The 12,436-nt window shown below is 40.0% G+C and overlaps 1 protein-coding gene across 5 annotated transcripts in view; it reads left to right on the top strand.

Annotated features, from left to right (window-relative positions):
- The window catches only part of VSNL1 (visinin like 1), an 89,051-nt gene extending 78,565 nt beyond the window's left edge, over nucleotides 1-10,486 (top strand). For all 5 annotated transcript variants that reach the window (XM_027902920.1, XM_027902921.1, XM_027902923.1 and 2 more), the window contains exons 3-4: nucleotides 7,596-7,811; nucleotides 8,720-10,486. In XM_027902920.1, coding sequence (XP_027758721.1) covers nucleotides 7,596-7,811; nucleotides 8,720-8,917 — 414 coding nt within the window. In that variant the 3' untranslated portion in view covers nucleotides 8,918-10,486. The remainder of the gene's footprint in view (nucleotides 1-7,595; nucleotides 7,812-8,719) is intronic.
- Nucleotides 10,487-12,436: the final 1,950 nt, after the last annotated feature.

Below are 12,436 nucleotides of genomic sequence, written 5' to 3'. Positions count from 1 at the left end.
CTTGGAGTAATACACTGAGCTTGGATTTCAAAAGATACACTCTGACACACTAGTACAATTTTTATACATTTATTTGTATTTTGGAGGGCAGATGAAATACAACTCACAAACCACGAACAGCTTATTAGGCCTATACTAGCCCTTTCCAGTTTTATCTGCTACATGAAAATAACTTGACAAAAGAAATTTTTAAGTTTCTAGCCTGGTAATGCACACAAGATGTGGTTGGGCAAGGTTGGGCAGCTTTGAAATAGCAGAGCAAAATCCTACTGCTATTCCTGACAGTTTTACATGCACCATTAACCCACAAGACCCAACCAACCTGCCCCATCTTCCTATGACTGTGGAGCAGAAACCAGGATCCCCTTTAGCCCCATTCGTGCAGTACTCCCTTTGTGTGGAGATCAGTGGCATCAGTGCTGTAGCTGGGGCTGAGCTGCTGCTTTCAGACCTCTCCCAGGATTTCTCTGTGTAAGGGACTAACAGTGAAGAGTGAGGAGGAACAGAGGAGAAGGCTGGGAAGAGGGTACCCATCTCTACCACAATTCTGAATATCATGTCTAGATCTTTTACAGCATCCCACTTCTAGCACAGTGCAGAAGCATTATCCTGTTCCATCTGGAATTTCAGTAATGAAACTAAATTGTAACCCTCACTTCATTTTTGATGTATATACAAGACAACTCCAAACCTTTCAAAGGCACGTGATGTGCCTTTCTGTGCTGATGTACTGTCACTGTGTGGCTAAGAGCTTGGAACAGGACAAGAAATCTGTATCTCTGGGATCCAGATCCTTTAACATTTGATTAAATTGTTAATGGAAGGATGAATAGCTGCTGAAGTTACTTCTGCTTCTGTGGAGCCAGATTCTTGGGTGCTCATTCACTGCTTGTTATGTCTGCAGCAAACCTCTGCCTTGGAGAGCTCTGAGACTGAAATCCTCAGTGGTTTTCTAAATGCATCTAAATAATTTTCATTTAAAGGGCAGTTGGGAATAGGAACCACAAAAGAGCTTCAATACAATGAGGTGTGTTTAATTGCCTCTGGGAACTAGATCTCCAGGGTCTAGAGAGAAGAGCTGTGTGAGAAAAGCCCTTGAAAATCCTCAGCCAAAACATTTGGATACTTAGAGAGATGGAAGACCTGGCTATGGAGAAGATTGCTCAGTGCCTTTCATTGCCTGTGTCCCTTTGTGGATTTTGACTTGGTTGCCTAAAGGCCCTTGAGGGTCTGGACTTGAAAAACAACATTTGGATTTTTTTCGGTTCATTAAAGATCTCATCCAATGAATAGTAACTCAGGGGAAACCTTTAGCAGAACTAGAAAGTGGTAAGGAAATACTTTCAGATTGAGCATGATCATAAGCCCAATTCAAAACTCATTGAAGTAATTGGATCATTTGAATTGCCTCCTACTGCTAATAATATATATTCTTCTAGGTATTCTAGTAGTTAAGACGGAGATGAAATGAAAGAATTGTGAAAACAACCTGAGTTAAAGTAGATTTAAAAATATATGTAATGGAGGAAATACTCAAATCCAAATCTTCTGTCTCCTAAAGCAGTTCCTCAACCACTAATTTGTAAATAAAAAAAAAAAAGTTTGCTCTCTTTCCAATCCCTTTAATATTAGTTCACACAAATTGTTCCCAGTTTGGGAACTCATATTTCCCTGATCCATACTGTGCTGTAGCCAGTGCGTTCCTCTGAGCTGCCTGTTCATCTTGTCTCAGATAGGGAAGAGAGGCAAGTGTGAGGTTTCCATGTCCAAGCTGACACCTCTGAGCAAGGAAAGAATGCTGCACCATCCCACTGCTGTGATTTGCCTACAAAAGCCTGTTTTGTAGGCAAGCCCTGAAAACACTCCAGGCAAAAGTATGCAGAAGATAGCTGGGCCTGATCAGAGAATTACAAGGGCTAGAAATCTCCCTGCTTAGGACTGGGAGAGCTTACTTTGCAATTAAACCCATAATTTAACCTTAATGATCTGCTTGCCATATAGCCAGGCAAAGAAGTCTCTGACACTTGACAGCTTCACGTGGCTCTTTGGAGTCACCTCTCCAGTGACCAATGCACATCAGTGATCCAGGGTGATGCTATGGCTCTCACACCCACACAGGCTCCTGCTCACAGCCCTGACCTGCTCAGCCTTGCCTTGCCCCACTGGTCCCTGTTAGTCCTCATCACCCTTGGTGGGATGATCTCTGCCAGCCTTCTCTGCTCCAGTGTGGGGCATGGAGGCAGCTCCCAGCATCTCGCATTCATTTCACTGGCTTACTCCAGAAAATAAGGGTGAAATATAACGGGAATAAGAGGGGCACATTGTGTCTTATCCACTTCATAATCTGCACATCCCCAGGAAGTCTTGAAAATGTTTCTTTAATCTATTTTAAAGGTGTTTCTGTCCTGACCTGCCCTTGAGCTGTGTAGTCACAGCGCAGTCAGATCTCTTGAGAAGGACAGATATGCTGCTGCATCTTTTTGTGGTGGTCTGGTAGTGCCTTTGTTATATTAGTTTTCATTTTTTTACAAGGAAGTGCTGGCAGGGACAGGCTGCAACCCTGTGGGTCACCCTGGTACCAGAGTGGCACAGCCTTCCCAAAGGTCCTGACAATCACAGCCTGGACATCTCTTCCCCTTCTCATGCCTTAGAACTTGAAGTGCAAGTGTAGAGTACATTGCAGGAAGTTACAATTCTTTATTTTATTTTTTTTTAATAAAGGAGACAATTAAGGAGTAATCCTTTTTCTTATTTCCTCAACTCTTGTGTTTGTACTGCTGGCAGGAACCCAGAACTCCAACCTCTTACAAAACTATCAAGCAGCAGCCAGCTCCCCAGTCATCATAGGCATTCTCCCCAGTGACCTCAGCTCCGAGGACCAGGCTTGACCAGCAGCTGTCAGCATCTGGGTTCAAATTTAAGAGCTTGCTATAAAAAATACCTGAATGAGCTTCCAAACACAGCCAAACTCTCTGATTCTTAGAGTGCTTATGTTCTCCACTAACAAAGGTGAGCTGGGTGCCTAGCAAACTTACAAAAGGGGAGGAAATAAAACCTAATAAAGTAGATAAGAAGGGTAAGTAACTCCTTCCTAAAGCATAACAGCATCAATTGTGTAAGGATTTTTGATGGGAGCCATTTGTGAGGCATGTTTTCACACGCTGGTCCCTGACAATGCTTGTGCCTCCTCATCCCTCTTCACTGTGCCAGCCCTCAACAGAGCTGGTAGTGCTGAGCCCCAAATGGGGCATCTCCTTTGCCAAGGGAATCAGCAGCTGATTTTTCCATCTTCTTGCAAGCCTGGGATACGGAAGTGCTGTACCACCTTCTGCTTCCCTGCCTCCTGTTCTGTGCTCCAGCTCCCACCTTGGTTCTGGAAGCTGTGACCTCACATCAGTGACCTCACATCAGTGACCTGGCACCATGTAGGCAGCATGTTCTGCTTTCTCTGCACTAATGTAATTCTGTTTTTCTCTATTTCATAGCAGAATTTCCCTTTTAATAGAAATGCATCTCAGCCATGATAAAACATCACATGGAAAACAAAGTACCACTCAGGCCAGTCTATAGATTCACTCCACTCCACCTTACCAAGGAAGGAGAGACCCTTCTGTTTCCCACCCTCTCCATCACTGGGGAATTTAGGGAAGTTGAATTTGGTTTTTTTTTCTTTATGTTTTAGCCATATGCTAAATTTTTAGCCATATGCTTTAGCATATGCTTTATGCTTTTGCAAATTTCCCCCCCAAGATGATCTGAATAGAGTTCATCACCGAGTTGTCTGTGAACAGCATCACTTCAAAGAGGCTAAAGTAGCAGCAGCCAAGCAGATAAATATTTCCAGGTATTTGATCAGTTTTCCCAAGAGTTATATACAATTTGTAGATGATATTCTCTAGATACTCTTATTCCAGACCATTTGAATACCCCCCATATACCAGAAAGGTGTCCAGAAACACTGTGGGAGCTAAGAATCTGCAAGGCAATCCTCTCCTCCAACACTCAGAAGCAGAATAAGGGAATTTATTTTAATTTTCCTTTTTCCTTTCCTAATTGGCAGTTGACTGTGGAGATAACACTTTGTTCACACCCCAACATGTTGATCTAACTGGTTAGAGAACACACCAAGCAAGAAATAAATCACAGAATGGTTTGAGTTGGAAGGCACCTTAAAGATCATCTAGTTCCAGCCTCCTGTCACGGGCAGGCACACTGTTCACTGGACCAGGGACACCTTTCACTAGATGAGACTAGAGAAGCAGAAACAAAGGAATGAACAGTGCTGGGTAACCCCTGGCACTGGCTGCTGTAAAAAAGCCTGGGCTTTTTTTTGTTGTCTTGATTTCTGGAGGAAGCAGGTAAAGCAGGAGGCCATGGTGGTGTGTAGAGTGGACTTTTCAGTGGTAAATGGCAGTAGAAGGGAACTGGTTACCTTCATAAGTAGATTGATCACCTGGACAAGGGTTTGCAGAGAAGGCTGAAGGCTGAAGGCACCAACCCTCCCAGTGGCTCTAGTATCTGAAAATCCACTGTGTTTCTTTACTTGTTTCTGAGGTATTCACTGAGCTCATGCCAGAGGCAGACTAAACCATCCCCTTCATATTCCCCCCGACAAAAAATGTGTTTTTGTCTTCCAGAGATCCCTGTCTCCCATTGTCACTTGGCTCAGACTACGCTGAAAGTAACTGAAGCCTGTACCTTTATACTTTGCTAAGGCCTCACTCTGTTTTAATAGCCAAATAATGTTTTACCAGAGCTGGCTTTTTTTGCTCTGTAATTGTTTTAGTTTTCTTTTACTCTATGTCTTATTTATGAATTGTTTCAAAACAGGCCAATGGAAGTCTTCAAGTAGGTTTTTAAACAAGTTTTGACAATGTTTTTCAGTTGTTCTGAGCTTAAAATAACACAAATCAGCAGGTACAGACTCGAGAAGAGTGTCTTCAGCCCTTATGGACCTTTTACTGCATTTACTCCCTACAGGAATGCAAATAGAAACAAAAAAAATTTTAAAAAAGAAGCATCAGTTCTGGTTTTTTTACCGAAGCCGGGGCTTAGCTCTGAGCAGTGTCACCACTGTCCTCACCTCAGAAGTGAAAAATTTGTGGTGTTGTCTGTGATAAAAAAATTAGAAGGATGTTTTTCTCCCTGCTACATGGTTAAGGGTGTAACTGGCAAAGAGGTAGTCACAGCTTGCTGATGCTTCTCTAGTGGAAGACTGAACAAAATGTTCAAGAATAATTTAAAACTGGTCTGTGGCACCTCCAGCCACTGACCCTCCTAATTCCCTGCTTTGTTCTTGGGCTTTTGCATGTTTTTGGGTGCCTGCCATTTCTTAGCCTTTTGTGTAGGTGTGCTTCTTCATTGGAATTTAGTTCTTTGGTCCCACCAGTACATTTTTGCCATTTCTGTATTTTGGTTCTCCAGACAATGAAAAGAACAGTCCCAGTTCCCTCCTTTCACCTTTCATTTACAGGGACTGTAGAGTGACAGTCACAGGAATACAGATCAGTCAGCATCCTCAGCAGTAGTCAGCTCTGAACAAAAATACCTGGAAGACTGTAAAATTGTGAAGTATTTTGTTCTGTAACACATATGTCACAGGCTAGTCATCAGCACAGATTTAAAAAGCAAGAGACATGTCTTTCCTGCTTTGAACAGCCTCTCAAGAGTAGAAGGAGGGGGTCTTGGAATTCATGGTGGAGTACAAGGCATGAAAGCCATTTTTTAAACTCTCACCTTTGGTCTGGAGAGGTGCCCTTTCATCTACACTCACATGTAAAATAAATATCATCTATGTTAACATCTGCAGTTGGTACAGGAGTTGGAGGGGGGAGGTAGCTCCTGGACAAGAGGAAGCCGTGAGAAGGATTTTCAGTAACCTGCAAATAACATTCAGGTTTTGGATTCACAGTCACAAAACTTTGTTCTGACCCAGCTGAATGTAGGATTGTGAGCTCAAGGAGTCTTCCCACAGAGGAAGCTCTCTTTGCTTGGACAAAAGTTTGATACTTGGAGAAGGGAGATGGGCATATTTGATACCCACTTCTGGGGTGATACAGCAGTTTTTCATCCCATTTGGAGTAATTCACAACAGGACAATATTCTGAATGGATGGAGCTGGGCAACATTTAACCTTGCTCTCTCTTTTGAGGGGAAGATTTTGCAATGACTATAATGCACTGAGCCAGAGAAACAATTGTTCAGCAATGCAAAGGTTTTCTAGAATGGTGTCTGAAAAGTTGATATCTGAGAAAACAGTAAGTTAAAAGGAACCTTTCAGGTTAGGACTCTGCTGGAAACACAGCAGGGGCTCCTGACATGACCCACATGGCCACATAGTGCAGGCAGCTGGCTGTGCACTAAGTTCTGCATTTTTAGGGCAAGAGACAGTATCCAAATGGCTATTTGGCTTCCTGAAACTAAAAGCAGCAAAGATGTGCCATATTTAGTCAGATGGTTGTCAGTGCCGGTCTCTGTATATGCTGCAGTATCCCCCAAATCCCCCATGAAATTTGAGTGTATTGTTCAAGAGCATTCACAGGTGACCACAGCAACCATGAGCCTGCAGAGGAAGCTCTGGACTGGGAAATGTAAAATTGCAAAATGCAGTTCCACTTTCCTGGCTGCCACTGAAGACTTTCATTCAAACTGATATTATTAAATGCAGTACTTACTAAGAACTGGAATTTATAAAAGCACAAACTGAGATGGCTCTCAAATGGGGAGTAATGCATGTTTATATATTAGGAGCATGAAAACCTCCATGAAATTGTGCTGGGAATATAGAAACAAACATTGTTTGTGGATAGTCCGTGCACTGCCATGGGACCTCAGCACTGATTTAAAATTGGCTTTCTTAAGAGGTGCATTTTCTTGAGTCTGGCCCACATAAAGAACAACTACCAGCTCAAATGTCTTAAGCCATACATTTCCAGAGGGGAAAATACATCAGCTGAAAACCTACATGTTATGGTTACTTAAAATATTCTGTTAACTTACAGTCAGTTGCCGTGTTCACTGATAATGGATATAAAACATGAAAAGCATTGCACAGTATTGTTTAACTGAATCTCAGTTCTCATCTTATGTACTTGAATGTTGGCTGGCAGAACAGAACATATGTTCATGGTGTTTTTTTATATGTGTGGATTGTTTTTTTTTTAATAAATGAAGTTATATAACAACAATCCCACACATACACTTGGTTGCAACATGTAAAAGGCTGGTTAAAATGTTAAAATATTGTTGAAATGCACCCTGGCAGCTGTATTTCATAGTAAGAGAATATTACACACAATCTCCTATTTACATGCATTTACACTTCATTTTAAGGTTCATCTAGTTAATTTCGCTTTAAAGTAACATTAAATGTATTTGTAATATAGTCTGTGGCAAAGTGAGAGATTTTTGTAGAAACAGGTTTTTTAGTAATCATTCCAGTGTAACTGTTAGGGAACCCTCCACTGCAGATCCTCAGTTTTCCACACAGCTCACCAGCCACTCTTCATGAACGCCTCACTGCGGTATTTTGCAGGCTGGTATTTAGCTCACTCCTCTGCATTACCCACAGTTCTCTGAATTGTTTTATTTTGCAGTTCTTCCCATATGGAGATGCTTCAAAGTTTGCCCAGCACGCCTTCCGAACCTTTGATAAAAACGGAGATGGGACCATCGACTTCAGAGAGTTCATTTGTGCCCTGTCCATCACCTCTCGGGGCAGTTTTGAGCAAAAGCTGAACTGGGCCTTCAACATGTACGACCTGGATGGTGATGGTAAAATTACAAGAGTGGAAATGCTGGAAATTATAGAGGTGAGATCAATATGACACTCAAAAATAACATGTCAGAACATTAATAAAATTTGATTCCTTGTTCATACGGACTTCAGATGTTACACCAGAGGCTGGTGTCATTAAAAGCGTACATGGCACACATTCATCCTACTCTAACTCATGCCTAAGTGGTAAAAGCACTAACATATTAAAAGCTGTAATCTTGGAGAATTGCAGAGAGTACATATGTGCATATAAGCTTTTAAATATCAAGAGATTTTTCTTTTTCCTAATGAATGGATTAATCACAAGAACTGCCCAGCACAGGATTTAGAAAACCCATCTCAAAGTCACTTGACACCCATGAAATTACTGAATTGTAGCTCAAGTAGCTAAAACCTTACCAGAGATTAACTTCAGATGATTACAGAAATTTATAGGGATAACAACATGCTATTTTAAGTGAGCTCTCACAGATGGGCTTTAAGATGACCACAACACATAAGAGGAAGGATAAAGTTTACCGCCTTCATCATCTGCCAGCTACTTGCCACAGTAGTTAATACCAGATTGTGGCCACATGTACACACAGAAACCTATTAGGTGATTACTTCTAAAACTTATTATTCAAAATTTATGTGAAATACTTCAACTAAGCAGTTGACTCAGAGACTAAGTTACAAGAATAAGCACTGTGAAAGAGAAAGCGAAAGAAATTCATTCCAGGATGCAAAATGTAACCACCAAAATAAACCTACATCTAAGGAAAGTAAAATATATTCTTTCTTGTTTTAAGTATCTGGACATTGGATCCTAAGAAAAAGAGGAAAAAATATTTTGAGAAACTGGCAATCATTTTATTGTTAGAATGTATTTCCAGAACTTGATCACAGCAAAGAATTAGATTGAATTTTATATTAAATTCTACATTTGGTTTCTTTCCAAAGGCCATCTACAAAATGGTGGGCACTGTGATAATGATGAAAATGAATGAGGATGGTCTGACACCTGAGCAACGGGTAGACAAGATCTTCAGTAAGATGGATAAGAACAAAGACGATCAGATCACACTGGATGAATTCAAAGAAGCTGCAAAGAGTGATCCGTCCATTGTACTACTCCTGCAGTGTGACATTCAAAAATGAGCTTGTGTACAACGCGTCATAGACTGCACAGAAGTTTAATGTTCCATTCAGTTTGCAGCTATTTCCACACACACAAAAATTTGCTTGGACTACCTATAAATGGACTTGCTTCTTGTGTTTGAAACACTTGTGTGCATGAGAATGTCATTTGCTAAAGAATTTTAAAAGTATATATTATAAAAATAAACTGCCACAACGTGACGTGTGCAATGTCATTTCATAACAACCCTCTTCCTCTGAAGCCTGTGCAGCAGGCCTGTGCTGCAGTGAATTATATTATTTATTGTTCATGTTTTACTGATGCTAGCTCTGTGTCTCCTAGACTGAGTAATGTTAGTGACACTGAATTCCCATGGTAATGTTAACTGTTTATTATAAATCATGTCACCATTCTGCTGTAAAGTAGTACTGGACAGACAGAGGGAAAGAGTTCTTCAGCTCCCGAGTCTGATCCACACGTGCTTGTATTGTCAGTGGATATAAATGTACTTCATTTGCATGCCTTTTAGGTTTGCCTTAATTCTTACCTCATTTGCATCCCTTCAATCTGGAAAGAGCTATGTCAGAGGAATGCAGTATATTTAAAAACAAAAAAAAAAAAAAGAAAAAAAAAAGAAAATCCTGCTAAAATTATCCCTTTAATTAAGAATATATAAAAATATATATATAATGTTTAAAATATTGTTTTATTGCAAGTTTAAAGGTTTTATTGGAAGTGTATTGATCTTTGCCAGAATTTTCAAAAGCTTCCACAGAGGTTGCAATATATATGTCCCAAAATAAATTTATAACATTTGATCTTTTCCCCTAATTCTTATTTCATGTCTTCAGCATGGTAATAAAAAAAAAAAAAGTTCAATCTCTTTAATTATCTGTCAGTTTACACTGGGAAATATATATTTCATTATGAAAGCATGAAGAAAAATACTTTGCACTCACTCACTAGAAGAGTCATATTATGTGAAACCAAACGTTGTAGTTCTTGTATTTACCAACAGAGCAGCTGTTGGTGCTCTAAGATGCTACTGCTAAGATCTAACAGCACACCTACTAGACTTGTGCTGATGTAGCTTTTTTAATTAGCTGCAAGTCAAATACAGTTTATTTGCTTGGCCTAAATCTGGTTTTTTAATGTTTTTCCTTCCTGAAGTAAGAGTCTTTCCTCTTACTGTATGATCCTAACTACTGTGGGTTTAATATAAAAAGACATGTTAAAAATCATTACTGATAAATGAACCGCAAAGTATGATGATAAAGGAGGGACAGTGAGGAGAACCATCTTCTTCCTCACTTCTATGTGCACAAATCAAGTTTCCCTCTATCCTGTGACAAGTGCAAGTTCTGCACAGCCCTGGGAAAGAAATGAGAACTATCAGACTGCAGCAACTGCAGTTAAAAACTTTCCTATGCCCCATTTCCCTGGTGCTCTAAACAGTTGGTTGCTTGTTGGATTAAAACAAAAAAAATCAACAATCTGAAAATCTTACAATTGCATGTTTGCTATTTCTTCCTTACCTTATGAAGAAATGAGACGTTACTCTTAATAGATAAAAATCAAAAAATAAAACATGACACAAACCAAATCATTCTCTGTATTTTCAAATGTAAAAAGTGAATCTCATCTTAAAATTAAAGGGAAAAGAAAACAAGCAACAAAAAGTAGTTTTACACAGCTCTCTAAGAAACGTTGTTGGGGGGAGTACAGAATCAATTGCTGCCACAACCACAGCCATTCTTTCATATTTCAGTTTCTTCATATTCCAAACAAACAGCAAATGGTAGAAGTTTCAACTACATTTTCTAATACCAGAATTTCACTTAGACTACACAGATAATAGTCTTAGCTAACTAGAGAATAGTATACTTCATATATTTGGCTATAACTTAAAAATAAAAGACACATTCTGAAAATTACATACTTCTGAGAATGATGTGCCCACACTGACTACTTCTTGGCATTTATGCCTCTGGTTTACATATAATTATTAGAGAAGCAGAACCTTATTCTACATTTCTCTGCATCTTGAACTTATGTAGCTGGACAGGATCCATTTACTTTAGTGCAGCATTAAGCAATGCATTGCCATCCAAAATGGTCAACACCTCAAAAAATGTAGTCAAACTCAACAATTTAACATCTCTCTATGTACCCAAAAAAGTAAACTCTGTATTTAAAGTACCAAGAATATGATAGTTTTGAGAAGTTAGTAGGATTGCTACCAAAATAAGAGCATCCATGCTAGTGCTTCAATAAGTTTTTTATTCAAAACTAATCCTCTACCATGAAAACAATTGCCTTTAATAATTATACAGTCAGGTACATCAAGTACATCAAGTACAGTGGTAGATTAGAATAAGTACAATATACTGATATGAACCAAAGACCAGAATTGTTGCCAACTGCTCTAACATTTCAAGTAAGTCTATAAAGAACTTGGGAGAAAGCTGAAGTGTAAGCTCAGTGGGAATGCACTAACTTTCCTTAAGCTCTCTTTTCCACACAACTCATTATGGAAGTACTAATGAAGATAAATGCTTTACTCTTTCCTGCTTCTGCACTCTTGCATTTTTATTTTTTTTTTTTAGGGGATGCTGAATAAAATCAGGAGGAAATAATGCTATGCCATTCTATCACCTCATACTTTAAAAGGGACTGAAACACACTCTGGTTCCATCAAAAAATTGAGTCAAAGTAAACACATGATCATGCATACTTGCCATATACTCATGATTATGTCATAGATTTATAGACTGGTTTGGGTTTGAAGGGACCTTAAAGATAATCCAGCTCTACCCCCTGCCATGGGCAGGGGCACATTCCACTAAACCAAGCTGCTCAGTTTCAGTCTGGCCTTGAACACTTCCAGGGATGGGGCATCCACAACTTCTCTGGGCAACCTGTTCCTGTGCCTCACCACCCTCCCAGTAAAGAATTTCTTCCTAATATCTAATCTAAATCTACTCTATTTCAGCTTAAAGCCACTGCCCATTGTCCTGTCACTACATGCCCTTGTAAAATGTCCCTCTCCAGTTCTCTGGTAGCCCCTTTAGGTGCTGGAAGGTGCTATAAGGTCTCTCTGGAGTCTTCCCCAGGCTGAACAACCCCAGCTCTCAGCCTGTCTTCATAGGAGAAATGCTCCAGCCTTATGATTAACTTAGTGGTTCTTCACCAGCTCTCATTCCAACTGGTCTTTCCTGTGGTGGGAATCCCAGACATGGACACACTACTCCAGGCAGGATCACAGGATTAGATTCACCTGCCGACCTGCTGGTTCCAGACAAGTTTTGGTAAGTATGCACTTTGTCTGGTACTCCCCCCTGCCCCACACAGTGTTTTCACATAATCCTAAAGGTGCAAGTACCTTTAATTATGGAGTTAAGGAATTGTTTGATTTAATAGGGACCTTCAGAGATCTTTTGCCTAACTCCCTGCCTGAAGCAGGTGCAAGAGTCTATTCAGACTCCAAAAGCCTCCAAGGATGGAAATTGTACAGCCTGTTAGGGTAACATGCTCAAATG

This window comes from Empidonax traillii, unplaced genomic scaffold (genome assembly GCF_003031625.1).
Source record: "Empidonax traillii isolate 1590-97213 ecotype Southwest subspecies unplaced genomic scaffold, ASM303162v1 scaffold922:size237273, whole genome shotgun sequence".
Taxonomy (NCBI): Eukaryota; Metazoa; Chordata; class Aves; order Passeriformes; family Tyrannidae; genus Empidonax; species Empidonax traillii.
Note: the sequence above shows the minus strand (reverse complement) of the source record. Positions and strands in the feature narration are given on the sequence as shown.